The 22,500-nt window shown below is 44.3% G+C and overlaps 1 protein-coding gene across 3 annotated transcripts in view; it reads left to right on the forward strand.

Annotated features, from left to right (window-relative positions):
• The window catches only part of pld1b (phospholipase D1b), a 23,429-nt gene extending 6,903 nt beyond the window's left edge, over window positions 1-16,526 (forward strand). For 2 of the 3 annotated variants that reach the window (XM_069706880.1, XM_069706879.1), the window contains exons 2-26: window positions 2,400-2,576; window positions 2,660-2,823; window positions 3,177-3,319; window positions 3,703-3,814; window positions 3,912-3,977; window positions 4,314-4,372; window positions 4,707-4,799; window positions 5,073-5,225; window positions 5,325-5,474; window positions 6,396-6,479; window positions 6,860-6,941; window positions 7,090-7,200; window positions 7,288-7,470; window positions 8,119-8,347; window positions 10,377-10,505; window positions 10,589-10,707; window positions 10,825-10,938; window positions 11,815-11,925; window positions 12,069-12,157; window positions 12,597-12,710; window positions 12,846-12,895; window positions 14,048-14,182; window positions 14,803-14,956; window positions 15,543-15,660; window positions 16,044-16,526. In XM_069706880.1, coding sequence (XP_069562981.1) covers window positions 2,432-2,576; window positions 2,660-2,823; window positions 3,177-3,319; window positions 3,703-3,814; window positions 3,912-3,977; window positions 4,314-4,372; window positions 4,707-4,799; window positions 5,073-5,225; window positions 5,325-5,474; window positions 6,396-6,479; window positions 6,860-6,941; window positions 7,090-7,200; window positions 7,288-7,470; window positions 8,119-8,347; window positions 10,377-10,505; window positions 10,589-10,707; window positions 10,825-10,938; window positions 11,815-11,925; window positions 12,069-12,157; window positions 12,597-12,710; window positions 12,846-12,895; window positions 14,048-14,182; window positions 14,803-14,956; window positions 15,543-15,660; window positions 16,044-16,268 — 3,132 coding nt within the window. In that variant the 5' untranslated portion in view covers window positions 2,400-2,431 and the 3' untranslated portion in view covers window positions 16,269-16,526. Of the gene's footprint in view, window positions 1-2,399; window positions 2,577-2,659; window positions 2,824-3,176; window positions 3,320-3,702; window positions 3,815-3,911; window positions 3,978-4,313; window positions 4,373-4,706; window positions 4,800-5,072; window positions 5,226-5,324; window positions 5,475-6,395; window positions 6,480-6,859; window positions 6,942-7,089; window positions 7,201-7,287; window positions 7,471-8,118; window positions 8,348-8,652; window positions 8,746-10,376; window positions 10,506-10,588; window positions 10,708-10,824; window positions 10,939-11,814; window positions 11,926-12,068; window positions 12,158-12,596; window positions 12,711-12,845; window positions 12,896-14,047; window positions 14,183-14,802; window positions 14,957-15,542; window positions 15,661-16,043 lie in introns of all 3 variants that reach the window. The other variant, XM_069706881.1, reaches the window with a different exon arrangement.
• Window positions 16,527-22,500: the final 5,974 nt, after the last annotated feature.

The raw sequence follows: 22,500 nt of genomic DNA on the forward strand, positions 1-22,500 counted from the left end.
GGTGAGACGATACATGATATGTGTTTTGCGAGTGGGCGTGGCCAAACGGCACGCTCGCCGTGACACAGGAAGTTGATGTTTAAGGTCATTGGATGCTTGAAACCTCACAAAACGTGTGACATACATCAGACATGGTGAGACCATACATTATATACCTGTTTTGCGAGAAGCCGTGATATGTGGTCCCTGGCGCGCTGCACGTCGGGGAGGCGGCTTTGGGGAGGCGGCGCGCTGGAGTGTGAGGGCCCGTACATCACTGCTTGCAGTTTTAATTTCCTTTTACATCCTTTACTTCCCTTTAATTTCCCTCTGCACAGACTGGATATAAAAGTGGACGTAACTTCCAGGTGTGAAAAATGGTTCCGATGCAGAAGTGTCTTCAGCTGCAATACCAGCGAGTGCCACTAGAGGTCGGCTTCAAAAAGCGTCCAGCTCCATAGACTCCCATTCAACTTCTCTCCTTCTAATCCTCTTTTTTTAATTATAAAAATAAGCTTTGTGTTTTTAGGGGCGTAAAAAAAAAAAAAAAAAAATTCAGTTCAGAACGTAGCACCTCTGTAGCCATGATTGACAGCTTCTTGACCCTCCTCCTCGATGTCACTGTGAGCGATGATTGGTCCGAGTCGTACAGCAAGAATTTAGGGCACCGTGATTTAATCTGAGAGAGTTACCATGGTGACAGACAAATATATCGTGTAGCCTGAGCGTTTGTCGAACCAGCAAAGTAATTTACAAAAAAAATGTTGTGTTGCCTCGCCTGTTACTTCTTGGAACTTGAAATTAACCGCGTGCATTTGGTGTTTGATGCAATCAAATATGGTTTAATCCTCCGAAAACAAGATGAGAGCAGTGAGGTGTACAGACGATACCTGCAGACCCAAAACAGGACCGTTTCCAGGCCCTGAGATTCCTCCTTGAAAGTGAAAAATGCAACGAGAGCCCTCAAGTTTCCTCTTTGAACCTTTTGTTTTGAACGTGGCCGATGTGGATTCAGGTTTCTACTGTTGTGGGAGTTTCAGGGCTGATAGCTTTACATCCTCCCTGGGAGACAAAGGAGTGTTCGAGAATATGACAGGAACTGAAGCTGTGCTACTTTCTGCAAACATCCTTTTTATCCTCGCTGTATTAATGTCATCCTTTAATTCCCTGCATCTCCGGTTCCTGTAGCAGCTATTGTTCGGCACACTTTCCCCCAGTGTGAAGACGAGCGGATGGTTGGCAGGCGGCGGCCGATCCGCTGTGTTTGGGCTGTTTGTGGTGTCGCGGCGAGAGATGCTGTGTTTGCATGGGATTTGTTTGAGGGATAATAACAGCAGTTCGTGCGGTTTTTGTGTCATAAAGAGCGTCGGGCTGATATAACAATGGATCAGAGGTTGTTGATGATCGGTGGAGTTGGAGAAAAGAAAAAAGAAAAACTCCGTTCTGTTTATTAAAGATGTATTTTGTGAGGTCTCCACAACTGAGAGCGAGTTTACATGTTCAGCCACGATATTTATACGCCGTCGAACACCTCACTATTTTACTTGTTTAAACTTTCTGTCCCCGGACCGAGACACTTTTCTCTTTCCCAAACTTGCCGGAGGTCCCTCCGTCTCCTCCTCTTCTCCCCTCGCAGCCTCACATCACATCGACGAGCTGTAATCCAAACATCAAGATTAACAGAGGACACGCAGGGCGAGCCTTTTTCATACCACATTCCCCACAACAAGTGTGTGTGTGTGTGTGTGTGTGTGTGTGTGTGTGTGTGTGAGAGGAGAGAGAGAGAGAGAGAGAGAGAGAGAGAGAGAGAGAGAGAAAAAAAGCCCGGATCAAACGATGTTCACGTTTGCGCTCATGATTGAAGAAGATGGACTGCAGAGGTTTCCACCCAGAAACCGGAACGCTGAACGAACCAACGCCTAAAGTCAATAATATGATGAGTGATTGTCACATTCACCTCAGAATAAACATTGTTAATTGACATTAACATGTGTTATTGTAAATATAATAGTTTATGAGTGGCGGTGATTCGTGGCTCATGGGGGAGTACAGGACCTTTTGTTTTGATGCTGGTCGGTTAGTAGTTAATGAACAAGTGAAACCATCCACTTCCTTATCAGTGCACAGCGGAGGGACAGTTACACATTTGACTCTGAAGCTGAAATGACTTCCCGGCTGGATTTGAGGCCTCCTGGTATCGCTCTCTCTCCGTCCGGGTCGTGAACACACGGTTTGTAATCAGTAATGAAAGGTTTTGTTTGGGAATCGACTGCATGTTTTTTTCCAGTAGCTCCCCGGTAAGACGGCAGGTAAAAAGGTTATCAGAGCCAGAAGCAGGTCGGTTTAGGAGGTTTAGGGTTGGTCTCTGGCTGATGTGGTTGGTGATTTGAATTTGACCTTTAACCTTTTGGTCCGTCCAGGTGAGCCTCGGGCTCCACGCTGAGTGCTAACCATGCTGCGGCAGTCCGAGCCGAACTCCAGCACCCTGCACCTGGTCGCCAACGACATGGTCGACATGATGGAGAAGCTGGACACCCGCGAGCTCGACTTCGACCTCGGGGACGGCGAGTACGACACGACGGACGCCACCGCCCCCGGTAACCCGCCGTCGACTGCGTTTCTCCTCCTGTTCACATCGACTACGTGTTTTGTTGTTGAACCGTGTACGTCTTCTCCACAGCGGAGCGTCTGCCTTTTACTGCGGTCTACAACACGGTGGGCTTCAAGGAGAAAGAGGCCAAAGTCTTCCTGTCCTCTCAGATCACCGCCAAAATCCTGGAGGTGGAGCGCTTCACCGCGGCTCAGGACCGCTTCAACACCAACCTGCAGAGGAGGGTCAACAAGGTGCACACACATCCTCTCTTTGTCCTCACAGGACGCTGCAAAGCCTGGACACATCTGGTCCAAGACTCTGCAGGTCCAAGACTCTGCAGGTCCAAGACTCTACAGGTCCAGCGCTTGTGACTGCAGAGAATCAGGGGTTAAAGGAATCATTCGGAAAAGAATCTGACTTTAAAGCTAAAACTGCAGAAGGGCAAAAGAGCTTTTTAAATGTAAAATGTCGAAGGTAAATAACCGCCGCCTCCTGTGTGTGTGTGTGTGTGTGTGTGTGTGTGTGTGTGTGTGTGTGTGTGTGTGTGTGTGTGTGTGTGTGTGTGTGTGTGTGTGTGTGTGTGTGTGTGTGTGCGTGTGTGCAGTCGATGCCATCTGCGTATATAATAGAGATTAAACACGGGGAGTTTACGTGGCTGGTGAAGAGGAAAGAGAAACACTTCATGGACCTCCACAGAGAACTGAGGACCTACAAGACCTTCATGAGGCTGCCGCTGCCATCACGCAGGTAAACGCCCCCCCGACCGCTTCACACCTGCTGGTCACAGTTTGCACTTCAACAAATTGGCGCAGTGCCTGTTGAAAATAGCCTGCTCGGCAGTATTATTGCCTGGTCGAGAAAATGTATGTTCTCTGGAACTGCTGCTGCGCGGCGGTGACTCCGCCCACGCCCAACAAAGTGCTGGTTACCAGGTTATCGCTTTTTGAAATTGCACCAAATTCTCCAGTGACCGCCCTCCGGTCCCCCCCAACACACCCGCCAAGTTTGAAGCAGATGGGACAAACAGTTGTTGAGATATGTTGGGGACAAACACACGGCCGTTTCGTCTCACCTTACGAACCGGCCGGGCTCAAACCGGCGACCTCCTCACAGATAGTTTCTCTCCGCAGTCACACGGTGAGGAGGCAGACGGTGGCGAGGAGCGAGGTGAGGCAGATGCCGAACCTCCCCCGAGGAGGAGGAGACGAGCTGGCCAGAGACGAGCAGGTTTCCAGCCGCAAGGTAGGTCGCTCGCCCGCTGTTTTCCTTTCACTCCTCTGACAGCGTGTTTCATATGTTGATTTGTACTGTGTATTTCTCTCCTGTGTGTTTGTTCCAGAAACAACTGGAAGATTACTTGAATAAGCTGCTAATGATGCCGATGTACAGGAACTACCATGCTACGGTAGGGATGACGCGAGGGTTTCCACGCATCCGGGAAAAAACTTAAGAACCTACAAACATCCTGGAGAATTATAACATAGACCAGGAAGTTTAACGCAAAATAACTTTTCACGTAAACAGAAGCGTATTTAACGGCTCAAATTGAAGGACACACTTGTGGCATTACATTTATTTAATCTGCATGACAATGTAAGACATTTAACTGACTTTAAATAGCCTTTAAACATACACACACACACACACACACACACACACACACACACACACACACACCAGTGCAGTTAAAGGAAGTTCGAGGTTGTTGGTTTTAGATTATTTTTGTCTTTTTTGTTTTCAGATGGAGTTCATCGATGTTAGTCAGCTGTCCTTCATCCACGACCTCGGACTGAAAGGCTTGTAAGAACCACTCACCATCCTCTAAGTCAGCCACTCAAGTCTTCTTTTACTTTGTCCTCACAAAAACTACAAATTTCTACTGTTTTCATGAGAAAAGTCACATTTTAAGATACTAACTCTTTTAAAGGGCATTTATATGAAGAATTGGATTGATTCCAACTTTCTGATGTCCAGAAATGTGGAAAAAAACTAACTTTTCTTGATGAATATGCTTTTTTTATAACTAGGATTCAGTTTGAGTTCTCCGAGCCAGTTGCGCGGTATCGAAACTTTCATCCGTTTCCTTTGACTGTTTTTTTTTTTAAGTACAAACAGCAGCTGTCTCGTCTTTCAGAGAGGGAATGGTGCTGAAGCGATCCGGCGGCCATCGGATCCCCGGGATGAACTGCTGCGGTCGCAGTAAAATGTGCTACCGCTGGTCCAAACGGTCAGTGAACACCTTGTTTTATGAGCTCCTATGCAGACGATGCAACGCCGTATTCACCAGCGGTGTGAACCGGGGGGATTGTGTGGCGCCGAAGTAAGAAGTGGGCAGAGCATCGGGACAGTCTTTGACCTCAAGTTAGATGGAGAAATGTTTGGTGTGTTGTCTAAAGAGGAAGAAGCGAAGCTGCATTTAAAGGAAGTTAAAAAGAATGAGGTCACGACTAGCAGCAAAGTCTCCTGCGACTTTAGAAGTTAAAATATTGTTTGTGTGCAGCTGGCTGGTGGTGAAGGACTCCTTCCTGTTGTACATGAAGCTGGACTCCGGCTCCATCTCCTTTGTGATGCTGTTCGACAAAGAGTTCAGCATCAAGATGGACTCCAAAGACACGGAGACCAAACACGGCGTCCGCATCGACAGCCTCTCCAGGTCCGTGGTGGCGACGTTGGTCTACGTCGTGCTCTCGTTTGATTTCAGATTCACGTAGAAGCAGGACGCGTAAACGGCCGGCGTTCTTTCTTCTTCCAGGTCGCTGGTGTTGAAGTGCAGCAGCTACAGACACGCCCGCTGGTGGGGTCAGGCCATCGAAGACTTAGTCCAGCAGCACGGCACCGCCTTCCTCACCGACCACCGCTTCGGATCCTTCGCCAGACAGGAAGTGAACATTCCCGCCAAATGGTAACCATGACAACCAGCTCAAACTTGTCCACAGTTCACAGAGCCTTTTTTTTTTTTTTTTTTCGGGGGTATTTTGGTGGAATAACCGTTAAAAGGCACTTCAATACCTACAATAGTAAGTGAACACATCACCATCCAAACACACACAATAGTAAGTGAATGCGTCACCATGCCAACATGTCCATACGTGTCCTGAACGCCTCCTTTTAGAAATGTGTGTTAATGAGGAGAAGAAAAAAACAACTTCACGTTTCGCTTTCAAGCTCAAACTGATGTAAGTTAGTGACGTGCAACGACACCAAATGTCCGAAAAAAAACAAAAAACACCAACAGGTCTAGACGAGACCTGGTCCAGCTGGCAGAGTGTGATCTCCCTGGTGTGTGTGTGTGTGTGTGTGTGTGTGTGTGTGTGTGTGTGTGTGTGTGTGTGTGTGTGTGTGTGTGTGTGTGTGTGTTTGTCTCTCTTTGTGAGGACCAGGCTGAGTTTTAGACCTTTGGATAGATAACATTTGTGAAAAGTGATGTTTAAAGGTTCAAAGTCGATTTAGTGTTGTTAGGTTTTTACTTGTGAGGGTTAAAGGTGTGATAAAGGGACTGCATGATGCCAGTGAGGGTCCTCACAAAGATACAATACTGTGTGTGTGTGTGTGTGTGTGTGTGTGTGTGTGTGTGTGTGTGTGTGTGTGTGTGTGTGTGTGTGTGTGTGTGTGTGTGTGTGTGTGTGTGTGTGTCTTGCTGGAGTAACCCGACACAAAGAGAGGGAAAGTGAGACTCACCTGCTCATCACCTGTTCTCCTGCTGGGCAACACTATCCAGTCCGTGAGACAGAGGAGTTACTTTGTGTGTGTGTGTGTGTGTGTGTGTGTGTGTGTGTGTGTGTGTGTGTGTGTGTGTGTGTGTGTGTGTGTGTGTCCCCTTCAGGTACGTCAACGGGAAAACGTACATGGAGGACCTGGCCGATGCTCTCGAAGAAGCCAAAGAGGAAATCTTTATCACCGACTGGTGGTGAGTGTGAAGCTTCAGTGTGTGTGTGTGTGTGTGTGTGTGTGTGTGTGTGTGTGTGTGTGTGTGTGTGTGTGTGTGTGTGTGTGTGTGAGAGAGAGAGAGTGTGTGTGTGTGTGTGTTTCAGAGTGCAGCGGGTGCACTTGACGGTCACCTCTACAGGAGGTTTTTCTGGTCAAACAGATCACTTACAGTCTGAGGCTCAGACTACTGGGCACACACACACACACACACACACACACACACACACACACACATCAAAACTGCAAACAAGGAGTGTGTGAGTGCACCCGCTGGGTGAAACAGTAGAAATATTAACAAGTTAAAGTACTAAGTTTTCCTTTGAACGGTGGGAAACGTTGCGTATTCTTTGTGTGCGTCAGGTTGAGTCCAGAGATCTTCCTGAAGCGGCCGGTCGTCGAGGGCAACCGATGGCGTCTCGACTGCACGCTGAAGCGCAAAGCGGTGAGCAGGAAACGTTTTCTCACCGCTCTCGTTTTTATCATAAACCGCCAGCCGGAACATTCGTTTCCTTTCGGGATGAAAGAAATATTCAAATTAAAGGTTTGAATTTTGATTTTCAGCTTGATTGTTGTGTTTTTTGTCTCCACAGCAACAAGGAGTGCGGATCTGTGTGATGCTGTACAAGGAGGTGGAGTTAGCTCTGGGCATCAACTCCAGATACAGCAAGAGGACGCTGCTGCACCTCCACCCGAACATCAAGGCGAGTCTCGGCGCGTCGACGTTTCCCCGCCGGTCGATCACGCTCTGCGTCTTCCTGTCTGACGTTTGTGTTTTTGTTGTTCTCCAGGTGATGCGTCACCCCGACCACGTCTCCTCGGCCGTGTACCTGTGGGCGCACCACGAGAAGATCATCATCATCGACCAATCGGTGGCCTTCGTGGGCGGGATCGACCTGGCGTACGGACGCTGGGACGACCGGGAGCACCGGCTGACGGACGTCGGCAGCGTGACGCTTTTTCACACGGAGCAGGTCTCGATATCTCCACTCACACATCCTCCATTCTCTTCAGGCTTCATTTTTACTTGATTATTTTAACTATTCAGAGTGTCGTCGCTTCATCAACATCATCACTGAGTTCAACACGCTAACGTGACCGCTGGTACGTGAACATCAGTGATGTCACCATGGAAACCTGAAAATGGAGCAGAGAAACAGAAGATTTTAGGAACTAAAGTCTTCAAACACATCTGATTATAAACAAGTGTTCCTGAGCCCATGCAGTGATTTCCACCGATTCATCTTCTCCATCGTGAGCGGGCGTGTTGTCGTGTTGGAGAAGCCTGTTGCCATGGCGCCACAGTTCAGATGGTTCGCAAGCAGATGTTTTCCTCTCAGGCAGCTTTAAAAACAACCACGATTCTGAAGTAGAAATCACTGCATGGGCTCAGGAACACTCGGCTGTAAGCCAGCGTTTTAAAGATTTTCTGTTCTCCCAAAATCGGACGTGATGAAGAGACGTTATTGGTTCCTGCTGCTCCGTGAGCATCACTGAGCTGCGTTCAACAGGAACACTCTCCAAAGTTTATGATTGCAGTCGTCCTAACGAAGGAAGCACACGGACATTAACTCACTGAAGCCATGACTCCGACTAACACTGTTCGTCTTCGTTATTCTCAGGCCGAAGCCGCCTCCTTCAGTACGGCTGCCCCAGCTAACGGCGGTGGCGGCAGCGTCTCCCAGGGCAACGGGACGGGAGTTTTCACGGTGATGGACTCGCTGGACCAGCCCAAGTTAAAGGGCCAAGGGAGGATGAAGAAGCACCGGTTCAGCATCAGGAAACACCTGCAGAAACACGGGCTGGCCTCCGCTGGCAACGACAGCGACAGCGACCTGGAGCCCGAAGAGAGTGAGTCGTACAAATGAAGTCTTCACTACCACATGCGGATGTTTGTTGCCGGGCGTGTGTTTAGGACATGCTTTAGGACCCGTGTGGTCATACGTGATAAAAAAGGTCACAGCTCCTCAAAGTAGGAAACTGATTCTTAACAAAATAAAAGCATCTAACAAACCGTGTTAACTTGAAGAAAGCGGCTCCTGTCCCGGCCGATGTTTAGGAGAGGTTCACTGTGGTTCATTTTTGTTTGTATCCCCGGCTGGATCCGTGTTCTGGATCCGTGTTCTGGATCCGTGTTCTCTGGACGCTGCGGTCAGGTTGGTCCAACAGCATCACCAGCCAACACGCTCTGATGCCCGGCCGGCTGGCGGAGCTGAAGGCAGCCGCACCGCTCAGCCTGAGCCAGGCTGGTGAGTCGGGCTGCCGGGTGGCCTCTCGCCTTCCTCCGGCCTCCCGTTTCCCAGCATGCTTTGCTGTGGTTCTGATCTTGACTTGACGGCTTTTAGTTTTTCTGTGTCAAAGGTAAAATCTTATTTTATTTATGCTGCACTGCCTGAAATGGACATGAGCAAGGATGTGGTTGGTTTTGTAGTGAAAAGTTTTCCCCTGATAATCAGTAATGTCGCTGTGTTGTTTTTGTTCAGCTAAAAGTCCAAAGATTCAGATTCAGTTACTGATCACAGAAGGGAAGAACAGCAGTAATGTGCTGTATTTTTTTTTTAAAGATGCTCGCTCATTCAGAATTAAACTTAAACATTGTTTGAAAGCAAAAAACTTTTTTAAGATACAAACACAGCACACAGGAAAATAGGTGTTTCTTCCCTTTTCTGTTGTCTAAAAGGACCAAAACTTATTGAATTGCTTTGTGCTGCACATTATTTATTAAAAAAAAGGAGGTGACTGTTTATGTTTGAGTCGAGTAAAAATGTAAAAAAAAAATCTGTTTTAAAAAGTGAAGATTTGCTGTTTTTCTGTAACATATCTTCGTTAACTTTCTATCTTTGGGTTTTGGGACTTTTGCTTGAACAAAAAAAAGTAACTTGAAAGTGTTCCGTCAGCATTTATCATCTTTATCTGGCATTTCATGAACTAAAAAAAGAATCAGAGGAATAATATTTGATAAAAGGGATTCAGAAGTATGAAACAAGGCAGCTGAAACAAAACAGGGATAGAAAAATTAAATACGGCCGAGTTTCCAATACTGATGTGAGTTTAATGAAAAGGCAGAAACCATCTTTCAAAATAACTCAGAGTTCAGTCTGATTGAAGCCTGTGTTTTCATTTTCTCTCTTCTTTATTTTTAAAGAAAGTCTTTCACACACATCAAACAGACCTGAAGTTTTATCTGGTAACAAACTGCAGCCTGTAATCAGCTGTTATTTATGTTTATTTTTAAAACCATCTCGCATTGAAACCTTTCTGCGGTGAAACAGATGCTGTGGGTATTTATCAGCGGTCGGGTTCGTGTCTGTTTATCCTGCTGATGTGACGTGGTAAACAACCGCCACTGTAAACAAATCAGGCTGTACATTTTTTATCTTTTACTTCTTCACTCAAACACGCGAGTTTCATATTTCAGGTGGTTAAAGTGCATCCAGGTGAGTTGGTTCAGTCTGCATGTGTGTTTTTGTGTCGTCCAGCTGCTGTTTCACATCTTAAAAAAATGTGCCGTGGAAACATTTTTCAAACTGCAGTGTTTCACTGTCAAAGTCGAGCAAAAACTACTGGAAACACGTTGGACTAGAGTTTGGTAACTCAGACACGATGTCATCATCCCGCTGAAGTGTCGGTGGTGTGACAGCAGGTTATTCTCTTTATTCAGGATCTGACTTTAAACATGCAGCTTCAGGAAATGTATTAATAAAAATGAGTGAAATGGGGCCACAAAACAGCATCTCTAAGATTGCTTTTGGAAATCTGTGCCTGGGCTCAGGAACCAAAACATGGACTCGAGTCCTGTGGTAGAAATGGATGTTTGTCTGTTGTTGCTGTACTCTGTTGTTGGTAAATAACAGTAAATATATTGGTGTGTGTGTTTTAGGGAGTGGCTCGCTGCGAAGTGTTCACACAGGAGTCGGAGAGCTGTTTGGAAACACGCGGTTCTGGCACGGGAAGGACTACTGCAACTTCGTGCGAAAGGACTGGATCCAACTCGACAAACCTTTCGATGGTGAGCTCGCCTGTCGGCTGTCCGTCTCTGGTGTGTTCTTCATCCTCTGTCCTCCTCACCATCCCTTCTTTCTGCTGTCTTAGATTTCATAGACAGACATACAACTCCCAGAATGCCCTGGCACGACATCGCTTCAGTGGTTCACGGGAAGGCGGCCCGGGACGTGGCCCGACACTTCATCCAGCGCTGGAATTTCACAAAGGTCAGAGGTCATGCTGCTGCAGTTCTATAAATATTCATTCATTCATCATTAAAGTATAAAAAAACAAAAAAACAACAACAACGCTCAGTTTGAATCTTTTCTCTGTTTCTCTACCAGATGATGAAGCCGAAGTACCGCTCGCTGTCATACCCGTATCTGCTGCCCAAATCTCACACCACGGCCGGAGAGCAGCGCTACCAAGTCCCCAACTGCATCCCCGCCAAAGTCCAGGTTGGTTCTGTGCTCAATCTGGGAGTTTATTTTCCACTGGTGTCCCTGACTGTGTTTCTTCAGATTTTTTTTGGTCTTAAATTTGCTTTCTCTTTGTCAGATGTACATACATTTCTTGTAAGAAAAGTATACTTTAAGTACTAGTATATATAAAACATACTTCATGAAGTGGACTGGTGTCTCCGGATCAGCCTTGAAGTGGTTCTTTTCCTTCCTTTCAGACAGGAGTTTTATAATCTCTGTCCGTAACTGCACCACATCAATTGAAATGCTGGTTTTGTAGCGTCCCCCAAGGCTCCATCTGGGGTCCGATTCTGTTTCCGTTGTAAAAACTTCCTCTCGGGCAGTTAATGAATCATTTTATAGACATATCCCTCGACCTCTACGCAGACGATGTTTGATTATGTCGCCTGCAGTCGCTGTTTTGGTCTCTGTTTAATGCTCAATAACTTCTCTTGTAAACATCACATGACCGTGATTAAGCATTTATTTATCTTCATGAAAAGTACAGTTGAATTTGCAATTTTTCTCTTCAGACAACTTCATCTACACATTTTTTGTTGTTGTTGTTTTCTAGAGAATCTGAATATATAGGAACAGAATTACTTGAATTAAGAAATGTATTTAAGTTGTACACAGGAAAACAGGAAGACACTTTTATTATGGATGAAAATTTTCAATTGAAAAAATATTTGAAAGAAGTCTTGATAGTTTTTTTGTGTTGGATTTGTGAGTCCTCTTCGTCCCTTCTGGTGCAGAAATAAGCAGCGTAACATCAGAGAGTAGAGAAAAAGAGGACCTGAAACACAATAAATCCTCTTTACAAAGCACCTCCTGTATAAACAGAAGCGACTGTTTCCTGTCTGTAACCTTCAGATCCTGCGCTCGGCCTCCGACTGGTCGGCCGGCATCAAATACCACGAGGAGTCCATCCACAACGCCTACGTCCACGTCATCAAGAACAGCCAGCACTTCATCTACATCGAGGTACCGGAGGCCAAGAAAAGCCTCAGAGCTCATCTCATGGTTTTACTCACCAAAGACAGACATTATTTCATTTTGCAGAGAATATCGGAAAGTTGTTGCTTTTTTTTTAAAGACGTTTGTTTGTTTGTTTGTTTTTCTTCCAGAATCAGTTCTTCATCAGCTGTGCGGACAACAAACACGTTTTCAACAAGATCGGAGACACAATCGCAGAGCGCATCATCAGAGCCTATCGGTAAAACACACACACACACACACACACACACACACACACACACACACACACACACACACACACACACACACACACACACACACACACACACACACACACAAAATGTGTGTGTGTAGGTACATACCTACCTACCTACCTACCTACACACACACGCACACATTTTGTATTAAATTAACACACATTGTAAAGGTTTTTATGGCTCTCCTCCTTCCTCCTAATTTCCTGTCAGTTTATTAAAACAAGAAAAATCAAATATCATGCATCATTGCTTCTGGCTGCAAAAACACACATCGACCTTTTGACTCCAGATGTTTCTAAACTGCTCGGTGGAGATTTGACCGGTCCAGATGTGACTATTTGTCCTCCATCCTTGGGGTCCACCTTTTGTTTTTGGAAGTGCGGCGCAGATCACGTGATCATTTGTTTGTGCGTCTCTCAGGGAGGGTAAGAGGTACCGAGTTTACGTGGTGACGCCGCTGCTGCCGGGCTTCGAAGGAGACATCAACACCGGCGGAGGCAGCGCCATCCAGGCGGTGATGCACTTCAACTACAGGTGTGTGTGTGTGTGTGTGTGTGTGTGTGTGTGTGTGTGTGTGTGTGTGTGTGTGTGTGTAATGCTGTGTTTTTACCGCCACACGTTAACAACACGCGTGTTAACCGTGTCCCTCGGTGTCCGTGTCCCCTGCAGGACCATGAACAGAGGAGACCACGCCATCATCTCGCAGCTGGAGAGAGAGAGTGAGTGGAAACGTCTGCAGCTCGTAAATCTTTGGCGCTCTGGTTTTTACCGACGTCGTGTCTGAACATTACGGACGTGTGAGGCGGAGATCAGAGCTCTGTTTCATCTTCAGCTTCAGTGTTTTCAGGGGGATGTTTTTCTTAAAAGGAGGATAATGTTCTTGATGAATAATCGGTGTTATCGTTTCTAAAGTGATTTTCTTAACGGTTGGATTATTAAGCCATAATTCTCTTAACAAAGTTTTTTTTTTAAATGTTCCCAGAAAGTCATTATTTCAGAGGACGATAATGTGCTTTAAAAACACTGTACGGATGTTTTTAAAGGAACCGTATCCTGCTTTTAAGAGGAACATCCTCTAAAACCTCCCAATGAAAACATTCCTTTAACAATGTTCATTTCTAGCTGTGATAACAACAAGTCCTTCAGCCTGGACCTGTAAAAACTGCAGCTCATTAACAATCAGCTGCAAGACGTTTTCACCTCAATCCTTTTAGCCGACGAGGCTCTTCACCACTTTACATAAACTTATTTAGCCTTTTCTTTTAGTAACTTGTGCTTTCCAGGTTTTATTTTCTGCCACTTTTATTTCACTCTCACTACATTAAACGGTGTAACTGATAAATATCTAGTTGGAAAACTGTATTTTAGTTTTAGAGTAATTTCTCGATCAGATTTGCACTAAAATGAAACACTTTTCCTGCCGAGTTTCAGTTCGCTGAAATCTGCATTTACATTTATATTTAGTAATGGATAAACAGACAGTTAGAGCCGAAGATATTACTTGTTTTAGATGAAATTATAAAGAAATATACGTACAGAAACTCTCTGAAGAGTCCTTGACCTCCTGCTGCTGGAGTTGGTTCAGCAAAGAAAAACCCAAACACACAGAAAATAAAAAATAACCTCCACAATCAAATGAAAGACATCTGCACGAGGGTTTTCTGTGTTTTAAGATATTTAAGGCTGCTGGTTTTTCTTTTTTTTAGTCCATTAACTTCAAATCACATCTGTTTCCCATCCGTGCCGACCACACCAGCTTTTAGTTGGACTTTCTACCTTCACATTTATTTTAGTTGACGGAGGAAATTCAACAAGCCGCGCCTTCAGCTTTCTAAACCTCCTGCTGTGACTGTCTGTGTTTCATGGTCCAGTGGGAAACCAGTGGATGAACTACATCTCCATCGCCGGTCTGAGGACTCACGCCGAGCTGGAGGGGAAGCTGGTCACCGAGCTCATCTACGTCCACAGCAAGATGCTCATCGCCGACGACAACACCGTCATCATCGGTGAGCGCTTCCATCGACCGCGTTAACGAAACGACGCGTTAACGAAACGACGCGAGCGAATGTGTTTAATGGAGGAGACGGAAACGAGAGCTCCGTCCTGCAAGTCGGACTTTAAACGTACGAAAAATGGGACACAAACCAAAAGTCCCACAGAGGGGTTGGGAGAGGTTTCCACGGCAACCACTTGCTAAAAATATGCAGTGTCGGCGATAAAAGCAGATGTCAGAGATGAACATGTGTTTTTAGTTTGTCCAAGTCACATGACTGAACTGAATTTAATCAGTCGGTATATCAATCAATCAATCAATCAATCAATCAATCAATCAATCAATCAAATTTTGCTCTTATTGTAGTATTTTTTTTTTAACATTGTTTTATATATTCAATTTAATATTTTGTATACATCCACAAATCATAAGTCACCTCAGGGCTCTTCATGCAGAGTTATGTTCAGTATTATTAAAGAGAGAAACCCAACATTTGAACATCTCCCGGGAGGAAACAGGAGGTTTGAACAGTAGAAACCTGAACACACACGGTGTGGAGTGGAGAGTTGCAGCGCCCCCTGCTGGTGGTCCCTGACGCCGGCTCTGTTTACCCCCCCCCCCCCCCCCCCGCAGGCTCCGCCAACATCAACGACCGCAGCATGCTGGGGAAGAGGGACAGCGAGGTGGCGGTGATCGTGGAGGACTCGGAGACGGTGACGGCGGTGATGGACGGGCAGGAGTACCAGGCCGGGAGATACGCGCTGCAGCTGCGACTCGAGTGCTTCAAGTACTGCAACTAAAACTAACCTTCACTATTTAACACCCAGTTTCAAGTTCATCCAAACTCACTTTCAGAATGATGAATTCAATTTCAAATTATGATATTTAGATTTAGTTTCTTAATGCAATTATTCAAGTTGAATACTCAAAAAAAATTATGATATTGAAATTCACCTTTTTTAAATGGAATTATTCAGGATAAACAATTCAAATATAATTGATTTAAATTCAGTTTCTGGTGACATAAAACATCCCAGTTTATTTATGAGAAATACATTTCAAAGTCTTTCAGACTTAAACTGAAGGAACTTCAGGAGGAAGGATAAATGAAATAACTGAGACAATATTTATTTATATAGTTATTAAATTATGCAGCAGAGATGCTTTAATTCGTTTGCACTTTTTATGTAAGAATGGCTTTTATTTTTGACACCTTCTTTCATGTAGTTGTTGTGTTTTGAGGTTTTTATTCTTTATTAGAGGCCTGAATTTACTTCATTTTATTGTGCTAAATTGTATTTTTTGTCCTGTTTTATTGTTATAATAATATTATTTGGTGTTTCTCGGTGCGTCTCACCCTCCTCTTCCTCCAGGATGATCCTCGGCGCTAACACCGATCCCTCCATCGACGTTTCGGATCCCATCAGCGATCAGTTCTACAAGGAGGTCTGGATGGCGACCTGCGCTCGCAACGCCACCGTCTACCAGAACGTGAGTCCGACGTCACGCCGACGACTTCCTCTTCACACTAAGCTTCTATCAGCTTCCTCACTGCAAAAATACACAAGTGGTCGGCATCAATACTTCTTTTTATTTTGTTTAAACTGACCAATCAGAGCTCGGGGGAATCCTTTTACAGACGCCTTAATGAGTTGGGTGTTTTTTTTACTCTTACAGATAAAACTCATTTTTTATTTTTGGTTTTATGACCCCAGTTCTCACTTTTTTTTTTTTTTTTAATTCTTGATTTCAGATGTAGCAGCAAACATTCAATCAGCTGTCAATCATTGCGAAGTAGATGCACACAGATGAACTCTACGTGATTGGTCGGTTCTTGACGCCAGACGATGTTTCTCTCCCTCCGACTCCTCCAGGTTTTCCGCAGCCTGCCGTCCAGCGACGTCCGGAGCATCCTGGAGCTGGACGGCTTCCTGGCCAAGCCGGGCCTGGACAAGGAGGACCCGGCTCGGGCCCACGAGGAGCTGAAGAAGATCCGTGGCTTCCTGGTTCAGTTTCCTCTGCAGTTCCTGAGCGAGCAGAACCTGCTCCCTCCCATGGGCTCCAAGGAGGCCATGGTGCCCATGGAGGTGTGGACCTGAATGCGGCGGTACCGGTACCGGGCACCCGGGTGTCCGTCAGGTGGATACCATCACACTCTGACGCTGTTCTGGAGGTCGTAGAGCTGCGGAGGCATATTTTTTTTTTTTTTTTTTTTTATGTTCATGAGTGTTTGTTTTTATTGGAAAACAAACAATTCAGCAGCTCTTGTACATGATGTTAATATCTGACTTCATATCATCTGCATTTTGGGTTCTTTTCCCCTGAGTAGAGATTCTTGGAGAGGCTGTAATCAGATGATTTCTACTGCGTCGCCCAGATTCACATCAATGTGAGACCTCGGTGGCGAGTTAGCTCTGCTGAGGTGATCCAGTCCACGCCGACCTCCGACTCAGCTAAAAAACAACAGACAGCATGTCGACAAACGTCAAGAATATTGACAGCAAAAACCAGAAAGTTCACTGAATTTAAATTTATTTAAAAGCCTCCGTTAACCGTCGAGCAGCTGCGTCGAGCGTGCCAAAGAAAACCAGCTGGGGTTGAATTGTAAATATCTAAAATAGGAGTTGATCTGCTCTGTGAAACCAGCAAGTGATTTAGAGGAAAGTCTAAATTCACAGTTCATTTAACGGTTGTTTCTGTAAAACGACTCAACAGTTTCTAGACATGGTGTGTTTTCACCCCAGAAAATATCATCAGAAGAGCAGAAGGCCACAGTTTCTGTTCGTAGCCTCCGGGTCGGAAAAGTGAAGCCAAGGAAGAAATTGCCTTAACATGTGATACCACTGAGGGCCACTAGGGGCTGGGGGTAAACAGTTTCTCTCATGTAGTACAAAATAAATGTCTTCAATTCGTCATCATAATCATTCCATAATCCATTAGATATTTAAACCAGAGCTGTGTTTGACACGGTTGGATTGACAGGCCTCGGGTGCAGCCAGGTTTCTGGTATAGGTGGGAGGGGCATAGTGAGTCAGCTCCACCTCCGGCTCCACCCTCTCGTCCAAATATGGTCACTTCTGGCTCTAAAATATATATATATATATATATATATATATATATATACATATATCAGACTGTAGGCTTTAAAACAGGTTTTCACAAACCAACAAATGGGTCAATTTATGATGACAAAATTTCACATTTGCAAGACTTAAACCATTTATCATTTTATCTGGAATAATGACTCCAAAAGAACTTAAATGATCATCCATTTGAAATAGTTGCATTTAATCTTCAATCCATCGATTTAATCACTTTTAAACAACCTCAAATTCAAAGGTTATCTGATGATTCTACGCTCAGTTACAGATGTTACTCGACCTGCTCCGGGTTTGTTTCTGTCCTCAGCAGCAGCACGTTTGAAGGTGAAATCACCTCCAGAATGACGTCAAAGCTGCGACGGAGCCTCCGAACCGTCCGTGAGCAGGAGGAACGAACTTAAACGTACAAAAACGACACGGAGACTGAACGGAGCTGATGTGTGCAGTCGGAGCGTCGAACTCTTTCAGTGCCTGAAAATCTGGACCTCACTTACAAGAAGAAGGAAACATGACGGACGGTGATTCTCCAACACTATGCAACGTCCGGGCCGGCGAACGTACCTCTGAGTTTGAAAAAACACTAAACATGTAAAATGCAGTGCGGAGAGGACTTTTTTTTTTTTTTCTTTTTTTAAACTCCTTTCATATTTCTGCTTTTAACATTTTTGTCAAATCACAAGTGCCAAAGATGACGGACTGTAAAAAGCCTCATACAGTAAATACAGCACATTCATTTACATTCCTCATACGTTAAGCCTTAAGACCTGTTTTTATACTGTGGTCTGGTCTTCGTTGTTCCTGATACAACTTTATTTTACAGGTGTGTAATTTCCTCATAATTTTCTGGAATGAATCGCTGCAATGTGGTATTTATTCTACATTTCACCCCTCCCAAAAATCAATTATACTTAAGTAAATATGAACTTTTTACTGGTGTATAATATGATAAACTGTAATTTTGCCTCTAAACTGTTAAGACAAAAAGATCACTGTTATTCAGATTTAATAATTAATAATCCTTTCCAGGAAACTGTTAGAAAATGATATACTCATGTGAAGCTTTACTATTTTTATTTTGGACTCAACAATCCACAGATTCACACGAGATTTACTGGTTCAGAAAGTGGAAAGTCTCATTGCTAACTTTATTTTACAGGTAATATTAGCTTGTTAGCTTCTTTTTGTACATTTAAAAACAGCATGAAAGGGTTTTTCTGGCCTGTAGGGGGCAGCAGAACAAGTTGAAGTTGAATCAATTGGGGATGTGACGCTACCAGAAGTTTGCTCGCACTAAAAATCAATGATTCTCAATACTAAATTCGATAACAACAAAAAATAATAATAATCAGTCAAATGAAGGATTTTCAACATAAACTATTTTATTCTTTCAAAAAAACATCACGAGCCCCAACTTAATATGGCAGTTTTTTGTTTGCAGTTTGTTTCTGCTGCCCCCAAGTGGCAGAAGGAATACTTGCAGCTAGTGAAGATATAATATAGGTTTATTATAACTATTTTTAAATAGTTAAAAACTATGTTGTGAAGCTTTTCACATCCGAATCTTTATTTTTCTTCTTGAAATTCAAATTTATGGCACAAACTTTCTGATTGTTGGACATTTCTCAAACGCAGCATTGACATTCCTCCACGTCTTCCTCGTCTGTCTGCGTGTTATCGGCACGACGCCGTTTTGTGCTGTCAACTTTATCTTAAAAGAATTAAAACAGCCGCGGCAGACAGCAGCTCGTTGTCATTAAATGTTACAGATTGAAGCATGAACCCTGCGAGCTGATTGGCTCCTTTTAAAGCCATTATTGATGCTAAACACTGTGCCTGTCACATCAACCTGAAACTTTACTGCTGATGTTTGTGGGAAAATGTGATCTTAAGTGTGCTCCTGCTTCTTCTTCCTCCTCTCTACCTCCCTGTGTTTCTACCTCCTGCTGCAGCGCTTCTCAACAATCACGTTTTAAGTCTTAAACATTTGCAGCTTCTCCCTAAAATGCAACAAATTATTAGGAAGTGGAGGTGTAAAATCAGCCTGTTTACACCTAAACATGTACATAACTGTACTGAAACCAGTGCAGCTGTCGTTTCTCTCCGATCTGAACGTCAGAGGTTGATAAGCGCCGATCCGTCCCGTCTCTCCTGCTTTAACCGCTGTATCTCTCTGAAAATGCACTATTTGCACAGACTGTTGTTTTCTTGTGGTGAGCCCTTCAAAATGATCTGCAGTACCACGTCACATGTTGCTTTTGTGAAACGATGGAATAAATAAATGAGGTATTAATGAGTCGTCGAAAAGGATCCGATCCTGGAGAGGTTTTGTGACTTCACGTTAAGTTTTTAAACGTGTTCCTCAGATGGATGAAAGATGATGAAAATGTGTGTATGTGAATTATATATCTGCAATGTCTGTTTTTCAGAACGTAGTTTCAGCAAGCAGCGAAGGACAGATGTGACATTACAGCTGCAAAAAAATGAAGTTCACTCTTTTTTTTTGCATTTATTTTAGCACTTAGAGACACAAAGACACAAAACGACCACAAAGACAGAATTTATTTAGAATTTTTAGAGAAATCACAAACTATTTGTTTTTATTGTATTTGTTTTACCTGACTGTACGGTACACGTTAAAACACAAGTAGGCTCCAGTCCAATTATAGACGACTGTCTGTGTTTTTATTTCCCCTCCGTTCATCCTTACAGGCAGACTTTCCTCTGCAGCTGCAGCTGAAGGGCAGATTTCTTCCAATGCAGCAGTATTTATTTCAAGACTCTAAAGATGAATCATGTTGAAGAGGAGCTCTGACTGCTTTGTTCTCAGCTGACGGACAAAGAGCTTTGAGATGAGTTTGAAGAAGCCTCAAAGCCGCCGCCGAGCAGACTTTGAGTCGAGATGATTCTCTTTGTCTGACTGAAGCAGTGTCCTCCAGCCGCGGCTCGATGAGAGGCGACTGAAATGAAATGATGTTTATTGTGCAGACCTCAGAACCAGAGGAGGATAAAAGGTGTGATCGGTCCTCCTGCAGCCTGCGGTGCTCCTCTGTGCCGCCGGGTGGCGCCACATAAATAAAGTATGTGGACACCCCTTCCACTGACAGGAAGTCTGAGTTGTCCAGCACACGGTGAAGTTTGAGTTCCGCTCCGGAGAGACGAGCCCTGACCTCAGGGAGGTTTGAGTAGGTGCGTGTGTGTTTGGGAAATACCTGCCTTGACATGACATCACTGACTCAGGTGTGTCCTGAGAACCACTTCCAGCCTGCACGCACAGACTCATCACATTGAATGTGGTTGGTGGATACGAGCCAACAAATTAGATCTTTATTTCTAGGTATTTACAAACATTTGGCTCCTTTTGTGAAACATTTTACTAAATAATTAGGAAATCTAAACTAAGAAGAAATGTTAAATGATGATTGAGAAACCAAAACCTGCAATTCAACCACAAAAAGAAACAAAACCACTTCAAAAAGATGTGAAGAAACAAAGCAGTGGGAAAGGACGACGAGAGAGACAAAAGAGCTGCAAAAAGACCACACGGCCACAAAGAGACACGAAACAAAACAACTGGAAAAACCAAAAAGACAACCACAAAATCACTAAAACTTACTGCAAAATGAAACGAAACGAGCACAAGACTGCAAATAACACAAAACAACCACAGGAAGAAACAAAAGGACTGAAAAACAACAGAAAACATCTGTAGAAAGACACAAAAAGAACCAAATCAATGCACAAAGACACAAAACGACTGCAACACATCTCTGCTTGATGCACTCCGTACATGACTGCTGACGTCACGTCTGTCTGCAGGCTCGTGCTCGTCGGAGCACATTGAAGGTGTGTCCTGCAGGTGAGCCAGGACCATCCGCTGCCAGGTATTTCCTGAGAATCAGGCAGCAGCTGCAGCGACAGCAGGGCGCGTGAGATCCCAGGTCTGTTCACATGTCAGTCACTTCACTCTGACAGCTCGAGCTGATGGAGGGGCGGAGCTACGGGAGCCGTCACGCTGAGTTCTGCCCGTTGGTGGAGTGGAGGAAGTACATTTCACTCAAGTACTGTTCTTAAGTACAAATTAAAGGTATTTGTACTTTTACTTGAGTATTTTTTGTGAGAAACTTCTACTTTATAAACTGAATATCCTATTTTTTTTTTTTTAAACTCTTGGATGGTGATGGGAGAGCAGAGAGAGAAAACAACAGCATAGTGATCCAAGACAATGAGCTGCTGGTGGGTGCCGTCTTCACAGAACCCACTAGGTGGCGATAAATTAGTACACACTCCCATAAATATGATAATAAAGGGCAGAAAAATCATTACGGAAATCATGACAAAGTGGAGGAAAGTATAAAAGCATGTGATCAAGTTTTGTAAAAGAAACAGGTTTGATAATAAAATGTAGTTAGCTGTTGTTGTTGTTTTCTACACTCCAGTCCAGCAGGTGGCGGTACTGCACCTTGAAGTTGGTCTGCAAACTGCCAAAAAACAAAACCTAAAAAGACTTTTTCTGAAACTAATTAATAGCAGGAACATGTCGCCTGTAACTTTTAAACTAGTGTTAAAACACGTAGTTTACTGAATGTAAAACAAATTTAAATACACGGGAAAGTTCTCAATATTTTTCTACTTCGGTATCTTCGCTTTGCAGTAAAATACCAGATTACTTCTTCTGACTCGAGCCAGAACAAGACCTCGGTGCTCTTATCTTTTAAAAGCTGAGTCATCAAGAATAGTGCTTCATGTTTTCACATGAACAATGCTTTTCTTCTTTTTTGCTGTTTTACAACAGGAGCAACCTGAAAAGCAAAGCAGCTATAATCTTGTTTTAAATTGTGCAACAGATGGTAGGCTATAAATATATTTTATTATCCAGATGTTTGAGGACTCTGGAAACACCTTCAGATCTCCTGAAACAACGTCCAGGATCACAGGCTGTTGTATGTTTTAGGAAGATTGGATGCTTTTCTCTGTGGATGGAGTTGCAGGTCTCCTCCTCAGTGTCCCTGTGACGGGACATGAGGACATTAATGAGGTTTTGAAAACGTCCCGCCAGGCTGTCATAGAAGAGAAAGGGCAGGGCCCCTCCTGTGAGTGACAGCTCGTGCTTTAAGGGCGTGTGACTGTCCGGATTGAATACCACTCAGTTTTGTCCTTAATGAGCCTCCGTACAGGACCGGACAGCTGTGTCTTTTTTCGGTTTCACCACTGAAGGTGTGCGTGTGACATT

This window comes from Brachyistius frenatus, unplaced genomic scaffold (genome assembly GCF_029030835.1).
Source record: "Brachyistius frenatus isolate BFR_SWC_R1_liver_20210118 unplaced genomic scaffold, ASM2903083v1 Contig_65, whole genome shotgun sequence".
NCBI lineage: Eukaryota > Metazoa > Chordata > Actinopteri > Embiotocidae > Brachyistius > Brachyistius frenatus.